A 21,683-nucleotide genomic window follows, 5' to 3' on the forward strand; every position below is an offset into this window, starting at 1 on the left:
AATAATAAATTAAAGCAGTAATAGTATTTTCCCCTTAAAAGTTTTTATTTTCTTCAATAAAAATATAATTATTTATTTTTATATAAATGTCCCAAACTCCAACTGAAATGACAACAAATTACTCTTATAATATTGAGATTGAAAGTTCTCATTGTAAAAGTAGCTTAACCATAGAGTAATTTATTTATTTATGTATAGATCAATATATATATATATATAAAAGAAAAGAGAGAAATCTATATTCTTATGAAAAATCATGTAAAGTTAGGAGGGATCTTAAGGAAATTTTCTTTGGCCAATGAGAGTCTGGAGCTAATTTTCAATCAGTTAAGATACACTATTTATGAAATCCTACCGAAAAAAAAAATTAATGAGAGATTATATGCTTAATTCCAAAATAAATACAATTTGGTTATCTAAGAATCTGATGCAAAGCTATGCCTTTTTACTTGATATCAAAGCATCCAAAATAAAATTAGGTATATTATAATTAGATCTTTAAAAGTCAATAATAAACACACGAGAGACAGAGAGACAGAGTCTGAATTCAATATTTTGATCTCTTTCTCAGATGCTATCGGTTCTATTACGTTCTCCTCTCATATATGTAGCACTTGGTTTGAGTCTTACGGAATAATTCACATAGATTATGTGGTATTAGCACGTATTCATGGAAAGTATGTAATGCTTCTGCAAGATATCAAATCTTGAAAAAAGGGACAAATTTTTTTTTAAAATCTATTTATTTATACTATTTTAATTTCAATTATTCTAGATGAATACATAATTGAAAGACAGGCTCATTCTCAATGGGAATTAACTAATATTTCCCCTTACATCATCCATGATAAAATTTGATGGAGAAATTAAGCAAGCTACTGACTGGACAGGCAACATTTTAAATTTTGTTTATTTTATTAGTCTATTTCGTTTCGTAGGGTTAGACAAACAATGATTAACTTTATAATATCATACTGGGATAATTAATTTGTCGAGATCTTGAGCATCGGTTCAGTTACCAAATAAAACATAATTATTTGGGTAAATGCTCATTTAGATCAAGGCAAAAAGAGTGAAATTCCTTATCCCTGTTGTTTGATAAAATTAATTGAAATATTCTTGATATTTTAAAACACATCCAAGCCTCTTTTAATGTTAACATTTTTGAAATCTTACTATATTATCCTTGATGGTTGTTTGATGTTGGGAATATGAATACCTTTAATTATTAAATTAATTGAATAATTTTTTAATCATAATTAATTGAAAAGTTAAATGAAAAATTATGGGAAAAAGCAAGGAAATTGTCATAATTTTCAATTAACTCTGAAAAGCTTTTCAAAACTAACTGAGAAATTAAATGCAAAATTAATATTAATGTGTATATGTGTGTGTAGTGTGCACGGGCAATTAATTGAAAAATTATGGCAATTCTTTTACTTTTCCCCTTAGTTTTTCAATCATCTTTGATTAAAAAATTACTCTATTAATTAAATAATTAAAGATATTCATATTCCCAACATCAAACAATCAACAAGGATAAAATGGTGAGGTTGGCAAAAAAGTTGACACTCATGGGATTTGAATGTATTTTAAAATATCAAAGAGTGTTTTGATTAGTTTGGTCAAATAATAGCTGCGTGTTTTTATTCAGAATTAATTGAAAAAATTATGGCAATTCTCTTACTTTTTCCCTAAATTTTTAAATCAACTATGATTAAAAAATTATTCGATTAATTAAATAATTAAAGGTATTTATATTCCCAATATCAAATAATCACAAAGGATAAAATAGTAAGATTAGCAAAAAAAACAGAAGATTTTGATTTTTTTCCCCATTATATCAATCTCTATAGTTTGAGTCAAATATGCATAACATAAATCCTTACATCATCAAGCATTATACTCCTAATTAATTAATGTTCCGATTTTTAATTAAGCAGCTAACAGACAATTTTTGTTTCTTTCTTTCCTTTTTTTTTTTTAAAGACAAAGTAGGTGGGGAATATAAAAGCCGGGACCATGATTTTACTATATATCTTAGAAATCTTGAAAGGGCAGAGAATGTTTAAGTATACAAGGCCCCTGTGCATTACTCTAGCTAATGAATTGCATAATTGGCTTTTCTTAATGTGAGAAATTATTGTACTGTTCGTCACGTTAAGCCACATGCAATGCAAGCACCTCATACTTGTGGCAGGACCTGTGCTACCTATTCTGGTACCATTAGTAATTGAGTAGTAGCATGGGGTTCAGTCATCTCTAAAACTCAAGCATCCAATTAACCGAAATATATATTTAAAAAAAATGAAAATATATGAAGTTCTTGTTTGATGGATTGGAGCATGTCAGATATTGGGTAATTTATTTTTTTTAATCCTTAAGGATTTGATCAATCAGCTAGATAGATTATATATTTTAAAAAAATTATTCGAGATGCTTTTATTTGTATTTTCATTACCATTGCATCTTACTTTTTGGTAATATATATGACATTTTAGTGAAAAATAGAAAATAATTTAGGGAATTTTACTATAGATGGACTTATAATGTCCTAATAGAGATATTTTGAATAATTTTTAAAATATAAAGATTAATTGAATAATTAGTTATTGTAAAGACTAAACTAAGGAGCATTTACTCTCATAACATTTTACAGATATTAAAAGATATCAACAAAAATTGTATGTAGAATTCTATACACGAATGGATTTATAAGATATAGATTTTCGATCGTGCAGCTGAATTAGGGCAAAACACTTATTGAAATTGGAAACTAACTATTTTTTTCTCTTATTTTCAAGAAAATATATAAACGACTAGCTATAGCTGGCTAGGTAGTCCTCCAAGCTCATAATATTGAAATAAAATCGAAGTTGTTAACTAATTCCCAAATAATAATAACTGTCGTACGTAGAACAGCAGCGCCGTCTGAACTTTATTTTAATTATAATTTTTTCTTTGCGAGGTGGGGAAACTACTAGCTATAGGAAGAAGTTTTTTAATGATTGGGACCATAATTTTGTATCAATATCCTTACCGAAGCCTAATTAGCATGTAAATGTAGCCAGAGATTTCTGAGATGAATTCGAGGCTCTAGTACTTTTCACGTTCATGCACATGCAATACACCATTCAATAACACAAAGAGGTATCTACCTATTACCCACCCACCCACACGCTTATTAATGGAGGTGGTTTAACTATGTATGCCCCTATGGATTGTCATAGGCTTGTTTTGAAAGCACATCATAGGAGCACCCTTGAGATAAGAATTGACTCTTTTGCTGCCTTCGTTTGGAAGGCACAAAGAATTGAGCACCATCTTCCAGTTAGTAAGTATACCCCTGCCACGATAAGAGAACGAAATAGTGTTGTGGTTGAAAGGTTATGAAGGGTACATGTAGGATTAAGGTTATAATGAGTAGTAATTTGCTTCTGGATCTCGAAATTTATTAAAATTTAAGAATGATAGGAATATAATTATTATATTATACCATATGATGTAATAGGTATGTCGAATTTTATCACATTCACAATCCTCGATTTGATAATTTCTTATATATATATATATGTATGGAATATTGGTCAAAAGAACTTTGCCAACAAGAAAATAAATCTTGAACCTTGCGAAGAAGAAAATAAATCTTTTTTGAGCTGCATAAAACTCTATACGATTGCTTTAGTTCTTTTTATTTTCAAATTACTTGTATAATTATTAGTATCCCAAGATGCCAAAACTGTCTGAATTTGTTAAAAAAAAGTGTCAAATCCAGCGCGTGCATCAAGTAAGAATTACATGGAAATCTGAATATAGAAATTTCTCGAGCCTCAAACCAATACGACCTCATTACTTTTATGAGCACTTCATTTGCGTTCATTTTAATTTTTGTGTATCAAGCAAAAATAATAATAAGGAAGTTCGATATATATTTAATGATTCCATTAGTACTTTATATTTAGCTTAGTTAATTTTTTGCATGTGGTCGTCGATTATGAATTTGACAAGTTGGGAGAATAAACTTTTCTAGTTAAATACCCATGACAACTGACAAGCTGTGAAAATGAAATTTTTAATTCCATGCACCTATGAATGAAATACATATAGCGTAGCCTTTTGTCAAAAGGATACAAATAAACATGCATGAATGCATATACGATAATAGAGAAATGTTCTAGTAAGATATTTTAAAATAAGAAAAAGTGTGAGAAACCTTTAAAATTATAAGTCTTTAAAACCGTGTGGTTTTAAAGTTTTCCCTGACTTTCCCTGACTTTTCCGTACTTTAAAATTTCTGACCAGAAAATTATTCTATGATAATAATCAATTTTTACGTATCAACGGTAGCAATAAGAACGAACGATATGGACCACTAGTTTGAGGCGATTTTGCTTCCCACAAGATCTGTTTATTACAGACAACTTGCAAGAAAACAACCATTTATCTCATATAAATTTAAATAATTTGTTTAATTTAATCGTTAATTGGATTTTTTGTTTTTTATATCAAAATGCAGTTCATACATCCTTGTCTGTGTGTTTAAAGGAATAAATGGCTACAACATTGACAAACTGATTAGGGTTAGTAGTGTTACGTTCTTTATCAATCAATGTCGTACGTGGTCCTTAGAAGTTACAATCAATGCTTTAAAATGTAAAATAAAATAAAATTAATAAATACAAATAACAATTGGGTTTTTTTAATATCCATCAAATTGTCTGCTCTCCTTCCGTTTCTCTCTCACCCATATGGACTGCATTCTTAATTAGTCATGGACAGAAAATGAGGAATATATAGTTATTATCTATCCCACAACTTTAATAATAGAAACAGGTTAAAAACATGACCTTAATTACTTTTTGTTAACCATTTCTCTTCGCTTGCGAATTCGTTTTCTTTTATTTGATCCTTTGCCTGTTGTCAAGATATATCATGACCCATCAAAACTATCGTCACGTACTCTTTGAAAAAGAAAATAATGAACGAACATATCTTGAACATATACAAGAGGCGGAAATATGTAAATGTTTTAAGTTGAAAAAATTAGAAGGAAGATTACTAATTTATAACGGCCGTAAATAGGATCATAATTCAACCATCAATTTTTTTTTTACTTACATTATTACATTTTTATTCTATAAAGTACATAATCTCCATACAATTATGTTTAATTGAGAGAGGTTAAATCTGTGGGGACTCGAACCATTGCCCTCATAGTCATGCTTGACTTCAAGGACAATAGTTTACCACTGGGCCATAAGCCCAAGTGGCAACAACCATCAATTCAAATCTATGGTAAGGGTGTTCCATTTATTTAATTTGCGCCACAATAGTTTCTTCTAAGCGTAGCTTGATGATCTTCTCTGTATTAAATGAAATACAGAACTTTGCTTCATTCTTTAAACCTGAGAAAAAGAAAGAATAAAAGATAATGACCTCTCATTTATGGAGTAATGTTATTAGTCCGAAGTTAGGATACAAACTCATGCAGCATACACATGATCCTCATACACTCCATTATGTGTATGTGATGATAGGTGATAAACTAAGTAATAATTTAACACAAGATAATTTATAATAATGCTACACATATGCCACAACTTTATAAGCATAATATTATTGTTTTTTAAATTTCTTGAAAAGAAATTCATGGCCAAGCCCTAACGAAATTGAGGAAAACAGAACTTATTAGCAATGTCTCTTTCTTATGAAGTCAGCCTAGCTTGGACCCACTATTCTAACATATAATTATTATTATTATCAACTTATGCGAACCCGTTACTGATTAATTGCACCAACATCACTACTCAAGCTTGCTTCTCTCTTTCTTCGCTTCTATAAATTGTGAAGATCACTCTTACCAGATATTGCTCTTTATTGTCTGCACACACACACACACATACTAAACATATATACACAAAAATATTTTACAGCAAAAATGGCGACATTGATATCCGATCAGACATTCACGGAGAAGCCTGAGGGTTCAGAGACACCAATCCAGGTGGTGGGTGGATGTGGCACTCACAGCTACTTCAAAAACTCCTTCTATCAGGTCTACTTCTTGGCTTTACATTTTATTTTTTTTTAAAGTGAGGCTTGACAGTACCAGAAATTGTTTATAATTATAATTTGGATAACCCTAAGAGCTTCTTGAATTTATAAAGAGACATATCTATCGTTGTTTTAATTTATAAAGAGGTATAATATCAGCCTCAAGATTAAGTCCTTTTGTTCCTACTTCCTACTAATCCTTCAATGCCAAATTGGCTAATTTTGCACCTATCCAAATTTTTCGAATTAAGGCTTTTAAAGTATTTGTTTTAAATCTTTCAAGCCCTGTGTATATTTTCTCCTAACATTAACCTGCCCATATAAATTCTAGCTTTGGTTACTCCAAAATCGCATTTCAATTAACCTTTGGGCCGAAAACCACTGAGTCTGACCAATGTATATACTATATAGTATATACTACTGGATCATTCACATGTCCAAATAATATTCCCACCAAACCAAGAAAAAGTCAACACATCACTGTCCATAAAATAATCAGATCATGATCAATTTTGATTTTGAAACACCAATTGTCTGTTTGTCATGATAATGGGCATGTGAGAATCTAAGTTACAACAACTGCCAGCAGGAGAAAAGAATGGAAATTATGCAACTGTTCGTTGGTCTTTCAAAGCATATATACTTGTAGACTTTAATTCTTTCGTAATAAGAATCTCAACTCTGTTTACTTATTTGGAATAAGTTGACTTTTGTTCTTACTGCAGAGTTAGAAAGTTGACTTTTGTTCTTACTGCAGAGTTAGAGAAATAATTTTACATGGCTGATAATATTTGCTACACTAATTTTTTGGTAACTGAGGAGGCGTAAAGAGAAAATGATATCTGCACCTTTATGATTTGGAGAAATTATCACCAATACCCTCAAGTTTTAAAAAAGGGAAACCAAAATTTCCTTTTGACCATTATATCATTTATCTCTATTATCCCACAAAAATTGATTTTAAATTTTTTATAAATATAAATATTATATAAATAATGTAATCTATGTAGTAAACTAACAATATTAGAATATTAGAATATTCTAATAAATTTAAATATGTAAATTATTATATTTATTTTAATAATATATTTTTATTTATTGTAGGATTTTAAATAAATATTTACAATAAATACATTTTACAATTAAATAAAGTCACATACTAATAATGTTAAAATTATTATTTTGCATAGTATTCAAAATAATTTAAATTTTAATACAATTATTTTAATATTATGATTCTATTTATTGTAAAAATTTACTTTAATATATTATATTGATAGAAAAATATCATATTTTTAAATATTTAAATCATTTTAAAATTTATATGTTATTCCATTTGTTTATTGTTATATTTCTATTTATTATAAAACATTAGAATCAATTTTTTTTTATAATAAGGGTAAGAGGTATTATGGTAAAAAAAAGGGGGTCTTAGTGTCCCTTTTTGAAAACATGGGGTGTTGGTGACTATTTTTCCAAATTTTGGGGGTGTAAATGTCCTTTTCTCTTCATTTAATTTTATTTCAACCTAAATTTATTGGTAATCAATATGATCTTAAGGGTACTTTAGTAATCAACCACTCCTTGATCTAGTGGCTACAAGAGTCAAGTCTTTGCATATCGTTGTGGGATTAAAATATCTAATAGAATGATAAATACCATTTTTGTTTTTATAGTTTGAGATAATTTTCCAATTTATTAGTCCCAATAGTTTTTAAAATTATCCAAAGAGTCTGTGTTGTGTATTAATTTTAATTAATATGTTCTTAATTAGTATCATTTATTCCCACATGTTTGTAAGCCTGATTCATTTGAATTTAAGTTATATCATACATATATAAATCAACTGCTACAAAAGTAACAACAAGAGTACTTTGGGTATTTTAAAAAAATATATGCATTAGCTCAAATTGTAGCATTAAAGAAGTATTTTACCCTTAGTGGAATTATTAAAATGAATGATGTATTAATTGATTGTCTGTATTTAATTTTCAATTTTACCATTAAGTTTTTTAACAGTACTGGCTCAGAAGTTCCTTATGAAGATTTGATTTTACAATATTAGTTTTTTAATTTCCATTCAAACTTTGTAGAAAGTGATTTTGATAAATATGGTTTTTCATAATCATGAATTTGTAATAGGTAACTACTAAAACCACGTAGTCATATACTTATAGCCTAATTTTACTTGAATATATCAAGATAAAAGTATAGTATGTTCTGTTCAACAAGTTCTATACACTTATGTCACAGAGACTAGCTACAAATGTCACCAAGGACCATATCCATGATGCAATTATCCGGAAACTCGACGTAAAGTCCTTAGCAGATTCATCATCAAACACAATTCGCCTTGCAGATTGCGGATGTGCAGTTGGACCAAATACCTTTAACGCTATGCAAGATTTAATAGAAATCGTCAAGCAGAAGTACAAATCTCAATGCCCCAATTCTCAGAATCCTGAGTTCCATGTTTCATTCAATGATCAATCCTCCAATGATTTCAATACCCTATTCACTTCTCTTCCACAAGAAATCCATTTCTTCGTTGCCGGAGTTCCGGGCTCTTTTCACAAACGATTGTTCCCGGAGAAATTTCTCCATCTTGTTCATGTTTCTTACGCACTCCATTGGCTCTCTAAGGTGCCGGAAGGTTTACTTGACAAGAATTCTCCTGCTTGGAACAAAGGTAGAATTCACTATGCATTTGCCCCGGAGGCAGTAGTGAAGGCGTACGCAAATCAGTTTGCTAAAGACTTGGAAAGATTTTTGAATAATAGAGCTAAAGAGATTGTTCCAGGAGGAATGATCATCATTACCAATCCAAGCATCCCGGACGGAATGCCTTTTTCGGAGATCGCAAACGGTCTCATGTATAACTGTATGGGTACCATCCTCTACAACATGGTAAAAGTGGTAAGTCCAACTATTCATTGGTCACAAAAGGCTTCATAAAATTATCATTTGAACTATAAAGCTATAATATCGTAAGTAACGATTCTATTAGGGGCAGGCTTTTATGTTCTGGCCTAAAGTGTCTTCTTTTTCAAGATAAAGATTTTATTGAAGTTTCATGTATTTTAATAAATGTATATTTTAATCCCTAAATATAGGAATTTTTTTTCACAAATTAATTTGTAATATTCTTTTTTCAAATTAGTCTCCACTGATTGAACTAAAATCCTGATTCCGCCATTGAATTCAATAATAGTATATCCTATAAGATATAACCCTATGAATTTTTTTTTTAATTGTTCGGAACCAGACGATTAACGTACATAATCTGAATGATGCGACAGGGATTATTAAGTGAAGCTCAAGTTGATTCCTTCAACTTACCTATATATGCTTGCCCTCCTGGGGAATTTGGGGCAGTGGTAGAAAGAAATGGCAATTTCAGAATTGAGGTAATGGGATTGACGAATCCATCGCCATGGCTTAAAGGGCGAATCAATATGCCAGAATATATAAAGCATGTAAGAGCTGCGACTGAGTCAATGTTCAACAAACATTTTTCATACGAGGTTACTGAAGAAATGTTCAGGCAGTTACTGGAAAGACTTGAAGAGATTAATGACAAGATGGTGTCATGTTATAGGGATGGAGTTCAACTATTTGCTGTGCTGCAACGTTTATAAATTAGTTTACATGATTCTCGAAGATAATTAATTATAGTTTGGAAGTTTATCTAGCTTGGTTTTGTTCACTGTTGAAAATTTAGAGTAATATTACAAGGGGAAATTTTCTCCCCTCATAATTGTATTATGCACTTCATGCTTTTCATCAGTATTTTAAGAATTTTTTTCATCACAACTTCATTTGTTTTCTCTTTAAACACTCTATCTATCTATATATATATATAGAATAATATTATAACTACAGATTCTTGCTACAATTTTTATATGTATTGCATCAACACAAGATCTAAATTTTATGTTGAAAAAATATGAGATCCAAATTTGAATTAGATTTAGCAGAATCATTCTGCGTAATCACTGTAATCAATCCTAAGCTGTGAATTGTCTACTTTCATGTCTTTTTACTGGACTGGCCCATCAGTTGTGCTTGGAGCCGGGTTGGGTTTGAGAACTGATACACCAATGCAAATAGTTGGGCTTACAAAAAGGTCCTTGAAAAGCAAACCATGCAAGGCTGAAAAATATCTGCCAGTGCTGTTTTGTTAGGAAAAATTGACTCCAAAATTTTTTAATGGTTGGGCATTAGCATTTAGACATAAAAAATAGAGAAACTATCATTCGTATATTTCATAGTTGCTCTATTATAAAAAATATTATAATATTTTGAGTGTGTATTAATCGTCCACCCTAAGTTGATAAAATGTATCTGCCGTCCACCAAACTATTACTAGCCGTTTAAATAGGATAACGTCAGAGGGGTAATTTAGTCTTTTAATATAATACAAGTGATAATTTAAGGGTATACAAGTAATAATAAAAAAAATTAAGGGTATACAAGTGATAATTTTCCTTTACTTTAATTTAAATTTCAAGGGTAAAATCGTCAATTCACTATAATTCTGTTAACTTTCAAACGACAGCTAACGGTTTGGTGGTCAGCAAATAGTTTTTTTCAATTTAGGGTGGACGATTGATACACTCTCAAAGCGTTGTAGTATTTTTGATAACATAGCAACTATAGGGTAAACGATTGATAATTTCCATAAAAAATAAATAGAAAGAAGACAAAATTAATTATAACATCATACCGTATAAAAGAAAAAAAATAAAATAATCAACTAACATTTCACCACCATACCCTATTATAATTTTATTTGTCTTCCCTCAGTTTATTAATCATTTTTCTTAGTGATTAAGATAAATTTTGGGGTTTGATATTTTAAAAATGAAACATCCTCTACCTCTTATTTCTATCATATATTTGAACTGAAGAATCTGACACAATTGTAATAAAATAACTATAAAATTCTATGGTGTTATAGTGTTAAATAAAAACTTAGTATCATTTTTCAATTAATATATAATACTCTATGGTTTTGATGTTATTTTTTCAACTGTTATGGGAGTACTACTGTATTAGGACTCTTTATTATTTTTCTAAATTAATAAGATTATCCTTTGAGGATAAACAATTAGTTATTGTATTTTATAACAAATGTGAATTAAACGCCGTCTTCCAAATTAAGCTAAGCTGAATATGATCAAAGCACTCTAAAATTAGTGTTTCATAGGTGAGATTTGTCATCTTCATCCAAACCTTTGCAAGCTTTTTAAAATTGGCTTAGGATTTATGCATATCGCACACATTCAGGTTGTTCCGCTATAGTGTTATATAAATAATATAAGCTTTTGTTATTATTATTATTGTGCACGGAATGCGGAATCAAGCACATCAAATAATCACATAAAAATAAAGGACACAAAATTTAATGTGGTTTGGCAATATACCTACGTCCACGAGAACAAGAGAAAATAATTGTATAACTAACAATTATTGGAGCACAAAATTTGAGTAAAGAAATCTCACTTCCACACTTGAAAGGAAAAACCTCTCAGTTACAAACACTCTCCAATTGCTCACTCTCTCAACAATTCTTCACTTGAATTGTTGCTCTCAATTTTGAGATGATTTCAAATGAAGAATTACCCCTCTATTTATAGAAAATCAATGGAACTATTGTACTTACTCCTTTGCAATTTGTCTTAAGTGATTTTTTGGCCAATTTGTCAAGTTTATTGACAAATTATCCAATCTTTGCCAATTTATCAAGTTTATTGAAAAATTTCAATCTTTGGCCAAAAAATCTTCATTTGACTTCAACAATAATTGCATATTAGTCTGATTGTGTGGAACCAATTCTGCTGCCTAAGTATATGGGTTTTTAACTGTCGTCTACAAGTAATAATATTGTTATTAATACACAATGAAAAGAGACCTTCCCCAATTCTTTTGCTTTACAGATAATTGTACTGGTTAATTGATTATAAAATGCAGGTGATTCTCAAATTTTAACAAAAAAACATAAATTTAATTCTGGTTCACAAAAGAGGTTAATAGTTTAATTCAGTTTAGGTGAGCAGGGTAAGAGAGAGAAGCATAAGGTATTATTTGATTATTGTGGTTAAGATGACCTTTGCTAGTCTTTTTTGTTGGGAAATTGATGGGTGAAGCAAACACGCAACTAAAGTAAAATTGGAAGAAAATAAAGAACAAGCACAAAAGAGGACACTAGGAAATTATGTGGTTCGGCTTTTAGCCTACGTCCATGGGTGAAAACAAAAGGAAAATATTTTACTAGTGAAAAGGAGTTACAAGTATTGTAGTATTTTAACTCACTACCCAAAACCCCAATACACCCAAACTCTCAAATCACTAAACAAGAGCTTTTATTATTTAAGCTCTACAAAACTCTTTGCTTTGTAGGAATTGCTTCTCACACTTTGGAATTTGAAAAATAAGAGAAGAATTCGATGAATAAAATGAGGGAAACGCCCCTTTATTTATAGCAATCAAATGGCTACTGTGCACTATTATTTATTATTTATTATTATTTTATTAATTTTTTTCTTCTTCCCTATACAACGCAACACCATTTTTTTCTTCCTTCTTTTTCTTTTTCTTCTTCCTCTTTTGTCTTCTTTCCTTTTTTCTTTGCTTTTACGGTGGGGTATTGACATTCTCCCACTTGAAGATTAGATTGAGAACCAACCAATCTCCACACCATCTTTTCTGTTTCACCTCTGTCATGTTGCTTACGCCTTTGCTAGGCCACAAGAGGATATACTCCATATAAACTTGTCAGTATTTATCAGCTTGGTTAAAATATCTGCTAGGTTCTCGTTCGTACGGATTTTCTGCAAATCCACACTTCCATCTTCCACTACTTCTCGAACGAAGTGATATTGTACCCTTACGTGCTTTGTCTTGGAATGAAAAACTGGATTCCTTGCAATGTGCAAGGCACTCTGACTATCACAAAACACAGAAAATTTCTCTTGTTTGTGCCTGAGCTCCTCTATTAACCTTTGTATCCAAATAGCTTCCTTGCAAGCTTGTGTAGCTGCCATGTATTCTGCTTCTGTTGTAGATAGAGCCACAATGGTCTGCAGTTTCGAAACCCAGCTTATAGCTCCTCCTGCAAGTGTAAACACATAGCTAGTTGCGGATTTTCTTTTATTAAAATCTCCTGCAAAATCTGAATACACATAGCCCTTGACAGTAAACTCTGATCCTCCATAGTATAATGCAACATCTGAGGTTCCTCTGATATATCTCAGGATCCTCTTCACAACTATCCAATGCTCTCTACCAGGATTTGCCATGTATCGACTGACTGCTCCCACTACTTGTGCAATGTCTGGTCTAGTACATATTATAGCGAACATCAAACTTCCCACTGCTGATGCATACGGTACTCGAGACATCTTCTTCCTCTCTATTTCATGGCTAGGACACATACTTGAGGATAATTTGAAATTAACAGGAAGTGAGGTAGAAATTGACTTACAATCGTGCATGTTGAAGGGTGGCAAGATTTTCTTCAAGTAGTTCTTATGAGAAAGCCAAATCTTCTTGTTATTTTTGTCTCGGTGAATTTACATCCCTAGAATCTTGTTTGCTGGTCCCAAGTCCTTCATTTCAAACTCCTTAGCCAATTGTGCCTTCAATTCTTGAATTCGATCTTTGTTGGGGCCTGCTACCAACATGTCATCCACGTACAACAGCAAAATGATGAAATCATTATCTTCAAACCTTTTGTAATATGCACAATGGTCTGAACTGAGTCTGTTGTATCCAACGTGATGGCAATTTTCACATATAATTGTTCTAGATGTAAGTCAAATGTAGCACATATCGCCAAGATTATTCTGACTGTTGTGAGTCGAACCACCGGAGAAAATATTTCGTTGAAATCAATGCCTTCTTTCTGAGCATATCTTTTCACCTCTAATCTTGAACGATACTGCTCTACTTGGTTATTGCCATCACATTTGATATTGTAGACCCGTAAAAGTTCTCATGTCTTGTTCTTTTGTAGAAAAGCCTCAATTTCTTCATGCATTGTTGTCATCCACAAAGCAACATTTGAGCTGTTTAAGGCTTCATGGAAAGTTGATGGCTCTTCATCATCTATTAGAAGACAGTATGCAACATTGATCTCTGTGACAGACTCCAAGTGCCACGATGGCGGTCGTCTTTCACGAGTTAACCGATGAATTTTTGAAGTCTCGGACTCGACTGGTACTTGTTCCTCGTGCTTTAGTGCTGCTTCAGAAGAATATGAATCTTTTAGATTATTTTCTACATATACCGGCACGGTCTCTGACATTTCTTTTACAGTGCTATTATTTTCATATCTCATTTGCAGTTGATCTTCTACAAAGATAATATCTTTACTGATGATGATCTTATGGGCAGTAGGATCCCACAAACGATACCCCTTTACTCCATCAGCATATCCCAAGAATATACATCTTCTAGATTTTGGATCCAGTTTTGCTCTTTCTTGGGCATTGTACATCATGTACACAGGACATCCGAATGCATGTAGGTGAGAGTAATCTGCTGGCTTTCCAGTCCACATCTTCATCGCTGTCTTCAGCCTAATTGTTGTGGATGGTGAACCGATTTACTATATAACAGGCAGTTTTGGCTGCTTCTGCCCAGAATGAGGTGGTCCCTCAGTCCTCAATATAACTCTTATTTATTTATGTAAGATTCTGTTCATCCGCTCTGCCACTTCATTTTGTTAAGGAGTGTATGCCACCGTGAACTGCCTTTGAATACATTCTTACTTACAGAAAGTAAAAAACTCGCCGTCTGTATACTCTCCACTATTATCTGTCCTTAAGCACTTAATCCTTTTCCCGGATTCAAGTTCAACCCGCGCTTTATATTCCTTGAACACTAGAAACACATATGATTTTTTTCTTGATTGGATACACCCAACATCTCCTGGAATAATCATCAATGAAAGTCACCATGTACTTTGCACCTCCCAGGGATATGTCTCGTGATTCTCAAACATCAGAGTAAACCAAGTCTAAAATGCATTTACTTCTAACAATAGATCTACTGAACTTTAATCTATACTGCTTACTTGTAACACAATACTCGCAAAATGGTAAGCTTACCGATTTGAGCCCCGAAAGTAATTTTTGCTCAGAGAGAATCTTCAAATCTTGTTCTGACATGTGGCCGAGTTTGAGATGCCACATCATCGTTGATTCTTCTCTGTTTGACGCAACACACACATCAACTTCCTGTAGTGTTTCCCCTTTAAGCATGAACAGATTAGCACCAATCTTCTCTGCCTTTATCAATACAAGCGCGCCTCTAGTAATCTTCATGACCTCATTTTCAACATGAGTTTTGCACCCATGACTATCTATTTGTCCCAGAGATAATAGATTCTTCTTCAGGCCTTTGACATGTCGTACCTCCTCAATTGTGCGAATTGTACCATCAAACATTTTGATTTTGATAGTACCAATACCAACGATCTCCAAGGCATGATCATCTCCCATATATACAGATCCTTCTTAGATAGGTTCATATGTGTGGAACCAATCTCTCCGAGAGGTCATGTGCCAAGTAGCTCCTGAGTCTATGAGCCAGACGTCAGATAACCGTTTTCTGTCTTCTCAAATGTTGTTGCCTCATTGTAGAGAATTTCGCCATCATCCGAGGTACTTGCTATACACCTTTGAGCATTTGATGACTCAGGTTTTTTGTCATCTCTTCTTTCTGGTTGTTCCAATACTCTTTCTTGACGTGCCCTTTCTTGTCGCAATTGTAGCATTTAACATTCTTACTTTTGGATTTTGATCTACCATGATTGTGACTCTCACTAGGGCCACATTCCGTTGATCTCCTTCTCGTCCCGCTAGCGCCTCCGCTTGCTGCGAATTTGCTTGTCTGTTTTCCTTATTTTTTCGTCTGCTCTCCTCATTTAATACAGAGGCTGCAACATCGTCGAAAACCAGACTGTCTGTTGGATTGTTGTTCGTCAGGTTCATGATGAGTTGATTATATGAATCTGGTAGAGTTTAAAGTAGAAGCTTTGTACGTTCATTTTCGTGTATTTTATGACCCAACGTTGTTAGGTGTGAAAATAGAGTCTTCAAGGTGTTGTATGGTCGGTCACCGATGTAGATTCCGCCATTCGAAGAGTATATAGTTTCCTCTTCAAGAAGATTTTGTTGTGTTGTGACTTGGCCTCGTACAATTTTATGAGAGTATCTTATATTTCCTTCGCTGTCTTTTTCTCCTCTACACTAGATAACACCCCATCTGCAAGTGCCAGGTGTAAATCAGCAATGACATTGCTATCCATCTCATTCTACTTGTCATCATCAGTTATCTCCGTAGACTTTTCTCCAATTGCTGCCAAGCAATTATTTTTCCTTAGAATTGCCATCATCATTATTTTCCACAATGAGAAATTATTCCCGTTGAACTTCTCAATTTCATATTTTGCCGCTATTTTGTTGATAAATACCGCACACAAGCTAGTGTACCACCTTGAATAATTGTGAGTATGTGTGAGAATGCACATCAGAAAAGTTTCCGAGATAGACTGGAGGGGTCACAATGGTCCCACTTAAAACTCAAACTCCTTAATCTCTTATTGCCTTTGTGACAGAACTTTCCTAGACATGTACAAAATCACACAGTTGCTCTACTCACACCACTATTTCTTACTTTGTACCACAAAATTCTTGGATCGCTCTCACCGTTTCTCGTGAATAATACCGTATACATGAATAATATCGTATATGAATATTGCCGTATACGTGAACAGTACCGTATACGTAAATAATATCTTATTGCCTTTGTGACAGAACTTTCCTAGACATGTACAAAATCACACAGTTGCTCTACTCACACCACTATTTCTTACTTTGTACTACAAAATGCTTGGATCGCTCTCACCGTTTCTCGTGAACAGTACTGTATACATGAATAGTATCGTATATGAACATTGCCGTATACGTGAACAGTAACGTATACGTAAATAGTGTCGTATACATGAACAATACCCCTTACGTGAATAGTACCCGACTAAAAAAAAAAAGACAACCAATAGCTATGATACCACTGTTGGGAAGTTGATGGGTGAAGCAGACACGCAACTAAAGTGAAATTGAAAGAAAATAAAGAATAAGTACAAAAGAGGACATCAGGAAATTATGTGGTTCGACTTTTAGCCTACGTCCACGGGCGAAAACAGAAGGAAAATATTTTACTAGTGAAAAGGAGTTACAAGTATTGCAGTATTTTAGCTTACTATCCAAAACCCTAATACACTCAAATTCTCAAATCACTAAACAAGAACTTTTATTATTTAAGCTCTACAAAACTCTTTATTTTGCAGGAATTGCTTCTTACACTCTGGAATTTGAAAAAGAAGCGAAGAATTCGATGAATAAAATGAGGGAAACGCCCCTCTATTTATAGCAATCAAATGACTATTGTGTACTATTATTTTATTATTTATTATTATTATTTTTCTTCGCTCTACCACGCGGCACCATTTTTTTTCTTCCTTCTTTTTCTTTTTTTTCTTCCTCTTTTGTCTTCTTTCCTTTTTTTCTTTGCTTTTGCGGTGGGGTATTGACATTTTACATGTGATGGCACAAACTACTGGAGCACCCAATGGCTAGCGGATCAAATGCCGTGGAGTACCAAATACTGGGGTCGTGTAAGTCCATTCTCCCTTCACATGATCTAACTATTTATTTGTAAATAACAATGCTATAAACTAACTAACCCATTCTTACAATCACACAGAAACAAAGAGAGATGGAAACCCACTCGGATTCAGCTCCAATGAATGGTGGAAATGGCACACACAGTTACAGCAAGAACTCTTTCTACCAGGTATCTACTGTTTTTTTCTTTTCCAGGTGGAATATTAACCTGCAATTTCTATATTATAAGTATTTAACAAGATTTAATTCGAAACGGCTGAATTAATTGATGAGTTTTGTTTGTTGTTCCTTTCACATTTTACAGAAGCAATTTGCAGACCTTGTTAAAGACAAAATCGTAGAGGTCATTTCAGCAAAATTGGATGTAAAATCTCTATGTTCTGTTTCGAGCGTCCCAAATACTGTAATTGCCATGTAAAATTTTATGGAAGCCATCAAACTCAAGTACCAAGACCAGGGCCCTGCTCATTCTCAAATATTGCCCCAATTCCAAGTTTTCTTTAACGATCAAGTATTGAACGATTTCAACAACCTCTTCAGATCTCTTCCCCAAGACAGGCAATATTTTACTGCCGGCGTGGCGGGTTCTTTCTACGGCCGGTTATTCCCGGAGTCTTCAATCCATTTTGTGTATTCGTCCACTGCACTTCACTGGCTCTCCAGGGTACCCGAAGAGTTGCGGGATAGAAATTCTGCGGCATGGAACAAGGGGAGGATACATTATACAAGTGCCCCAGATGAAGTGATTAAAGCTTATTCAGCTCATTTTGCCAAGGACATGCAGATATTTTTTGATGCTAGAGCTAAAGAGATTGTATCCGGAGGAATGATGGTGCTAATTATTCCGGCTTCCGACGATAAGCTGCCCCGCTCTCAGAATGCATTTGGTATTACGTTCAATTGCATGGCATCTAGCCTCATGGATATGGTCAAATTGGTGAGTCTTTTTCATCAAATTCTTTTATTTTACCCAAAGCACGTTGGAAAAATTTAGTTAAAGATCTATTTTGAACTTGAATATGTGTCTTTTTGTTAATTGTTGTTTAAGTTACATAGCCAAACAATCCAGCTCTTTTTTTTTTTCCTTTTTTTCAGGGAATAATAGTTGAAGATGAAGTGGATTCCTTCAACATACCAATGTATTGTCCATGTCCAAATGAAATGGAAGAGGTGATAGAGAAAAATGGAAATTTCAACATCGAGAAGATGGAGTCACTGTTAGCAGCATCAGCCCTTAAAGGGCGGCCAATAAATATACCAGAATGGGTGGCACATATAAGGGCTACTATGGAAGGAAATTTTACAAGGCATTTTGGAAGCGAAAATATTGTTGATGAAATATTTCAGCGCTTGACTGAAAAGTTCATCGCGCTTTCTGAAGGGCTTGAAGGAACCAGAAAGTTCTCAACATCACTTTTGCTTGTTTTAAAGCGTAAATGAAACTGTTTTCAATCAATGTATCTTTAATTGCTTTGTTCTTGCTTCTTGGCTCTTGCTAATACCCTTTCTTTTTTCTTTTTTTAAAAAAAATGTGCTTCAATTTGGTTCAGAGAAAGTGGTTATATTCTCTTGAGTGCCAAACATTTTAAAACCAGAAATCTCTCTCTAATTTTTTTTTTGTTTCCCTTCGTTTTATTATGTTCAAGAAGGATAGCCAAAAGTGACATGGAAGCTACGTCTATTTTTCTTCGAGTGCTGCTAAACATCGGGAATCCTGAGAGAACGCTGAGAGAAACGGCAGCTTGTGCTGCCGTTTCGTTCTCTCACCCCCCCCCCCCCCCAACACACGTGAGTAACAGATATTTGTCCCCATGTGAAAAAGAAAAAGTACACCCTTTCAAATCATTTTTCTTCTTCTTCTTCTACTTCCTTCTTCGCTTTCAACAGAACAGATCCGTTCCAGCACTCCTTCTTCCTTCTTCGCTTTCAACAGATCCGGTCCAGCACTCATTCCTTCTTCGCTTTCACAGATCCGTTCCAGCCGTTCCAGCACTCCCTTTCAACTCCTTTTCCTTTCTATTTTCAACTCCTTCTCCAGCACTCCCACATTAACTCCAACTCCTTTCCTTTTGTTCACTCCAGCAGCAACTCGCTTCGTCTCAGCGTTCCCAACATTACAGCAGCTTCGTCTCCGTTTAGTTGGTAATTATGTTTCATAAAGGGTCTTGAGAAACAACTAAGGACAACAGAGTTCATGTTTTTATTTTCAGAGACATGCTGTTCTTATGCTTATATTGAGTTTTCCTTGTTACTTGCTATTCTTTTACTTTCTCTTGATCTTTTAGTTTTTCTGGTTAGTTTACTCACTTTTACTCATTTGTTTTGTTTCACGAATTTGTGATGACTATCATCTATGCTTTAGGCTGTTCTGTGAAGATAAAAACTAACGTTTTATGTGGATTTGTGTTCCTCTGTGGAATATTGAGTTGGTCAGTATTTTTTGGTTACGAAGCATGCCAAAGCTGCTGTTTGTTTTGGCATGGGAGTAATTTATATTTAAAGAGTTATTTTGGAGATATATTGTTATATTTGACTAGAAGAGATTTAAACCCAAAGGTGACTAGACTGGAATTAAAACCAGATAAGTTCTCAGATGTCCCTGTTTATGTTAGAAGCTTCTTCGGTAATCAATGCTGCAATATTTGATGGTAAATGAGTATCAGCATGTAGTTTGTACACACGAGTGAAGTATGCTTTTAGTTTTGTAGTTTGGATTCAATTTCCTTTGAGAAATTCTTCAATTTAATGTTGTGCCATGCAATTGAAATGGACTTTCAATATGTTTATTTTTTGGATTTTTCTTTCCTTGTTACTCTTTTTTTAGTAATAGAACTTATTAATTCAATTTACAGAGACAATCTGCTTGTTTATTTTTTGGTTTTCTTAGGCATTTGTTCTGGTAAAAAAGGAGAAAATTTTGAAAAACTCAATAATGCTGTTGCAAGAATCAATCTATTTGTGTTGTCTCGTAGTTAGAGGTTTCCTTAATATAATCAGCCTCATGACTTGTTGGTTTTGGAATTGTGACATATACAAAGGCTCGTTGATCATCTTCATATTATAGGTTAGAGTTCTATGCAGGACTATGAGTTAATATGTGGGGTTTTCAGCTTACCATCTCTTGTATGAAAATTATATGGAATCCAAGATATTTTGTAAATTCTTATATCATATAATAAGAGCTAGAATGTCACTTTCCGTAACGAGCATGGTACAGCCGGCTCTTGGAACTAATTCGTATGTTCTATTTTTTATCTTCTCCTTGTAATTGAGGGAAAAAAATGATTATTTTGACTTCATAGAATTAAGATTGAAAATGAAAGAATTAAGTATATGATGACGATACCAACATTATCCAGACATATTGCAAACAAAAAGCAAGATGGTTATAATTAAGTATATGGCCACGAACATGAATGAACTGCTTCAAGTTTTGATGCAAAGCAAAAGCATGCTCGCTTTAATTTGGTCATCGTTTATAAAATCAAGACTGATTTTAATTACAATCTGAAATTGCCTGCAACATGAATAATAATTCTGTCAAATTTGAGGTAAATTTATGTTCTTAAATGTTAATATGCACTCGGGAGCTGCTGTAGGTGTGCCGGAAGTGGGTGGTGCTTGGTCTACATATATTAATGGCCATATATATGCATCTCTTTAGTGGCCAGAAACTTACCCACCAAATTAATACTGGCATGCCGACATGACAGACAATTATAACAATGCATTAATAAATTGTTTGGGTTTGCTCCTTAATTCTATCTATGCGCCAAATAATCTTCGACTCCATCTTCATGTTCCAAATTATCCATTTCTACAAAATAATTAATATTCGTATTAAGCAAAATGTAAGATCAATTTATACAAACACCATCCAGTAATAATTTAATCCATTAAAATTCTAAACATTAAAAAAATGATAAATCGAACACA

At 33.0% G+C, this 21,683-nt stretch overlaps 2 protein-coding genes across 2 annotated transcripts; both read left to right on the forward strand.

The window, feature by feature from the left end:
* Positions 1-5,938: 5,938 nt before the first annotated feature.
* On the forward strand, positions 5,939-9,692 carry LOC112101023 (probable S-adenosylmethionine-dependent methyltransferase At5g37970). Its single transcript, XM_024190921.1, has 3 exons — positions 5,939-6,055; positions 8,308-8,970; positions 9,354-9,692. Exons 1-3 carry the CDS (start codon positions 5,939-5,941, stop codon positions 9,690-9,692), a joined length of 1,119 nt encoding a protein of 372 aa, XP_024046689.1.
* An 8,338-nt stretch (positions 9,693-18,030) lies between these two features.
* On the forward strand, positions 18,031-19,187 carry LOC112101148 (probable S-adenosylmethionine-dependent methyltransferase At5g38100). The gene is made up of 2 exons (XM_024191595.1): positions 18,031-18,684; positions 18,843-19,187. Exons 1-2 carry the CDS (start codon positions 18,172-18,174, stop codon positions 19,185-19,187), a joined length of 858 nt encoding a protein of 285 aa, XP_024047363.1. The 5' UTR covers positions 18,031-18,171.
* The last annotated feature ends 2,496 nt before the right edge of the window (positions 19,188-21,683 follow it).

Source organism: Citrus clementina, unplaced genomic scaffold (genome assembly GCF_000493195.1).
Source record: "Citrus clementina cultivar Clemenules unplaced genomic scaffold, Citrus_clementina_v1.0 scaffold_2, whole genome shotgun sequence".
Classification (NCBI taxonomy): domain Eukaryota; kingdom Viridiplantae; phylum Streptophyta; class Magnoliopsida; order Sapindales; family Rutaceae; genus Citrus; species Citrus x clementina.

Coding starts and splice junctions, on each gene's coding strand:
- LOC112101023 (XM_024190921.1), top strand. CDS start 5,939: ATGGCGACATTGATATCCGATCAGACATTCACGGAGAAGCCTGAGGGT. Junction 6,056..8,307: donor TCAAAAACTCCTTCTATCAG/GTCTACTTCTTG, acceptor CTTATGTCACAG/AGACTAGCTACAAATGTCAC. Junction 8,971..9,353: donor TCTACAACATGGTAAAAGTG/GTAAGTCCAACT, acceptor ATGATGCGACAG/GGATTATTAAGTGAAGCTCA.
- LOC112101148 (XM_024191595.1), top strand. CDS start 18,172: ATGGAAGCCATCAAACTCAAGTACCAAGACCAGGGCCCTGCTCATTCT. Junction 18,685..18,842: donor TCATGGATATGGTCAAATTG/GTGAGTCTTTTT, acceptor CCTTTTTTTCAG/GGAATAATAGTTGAAGATGA.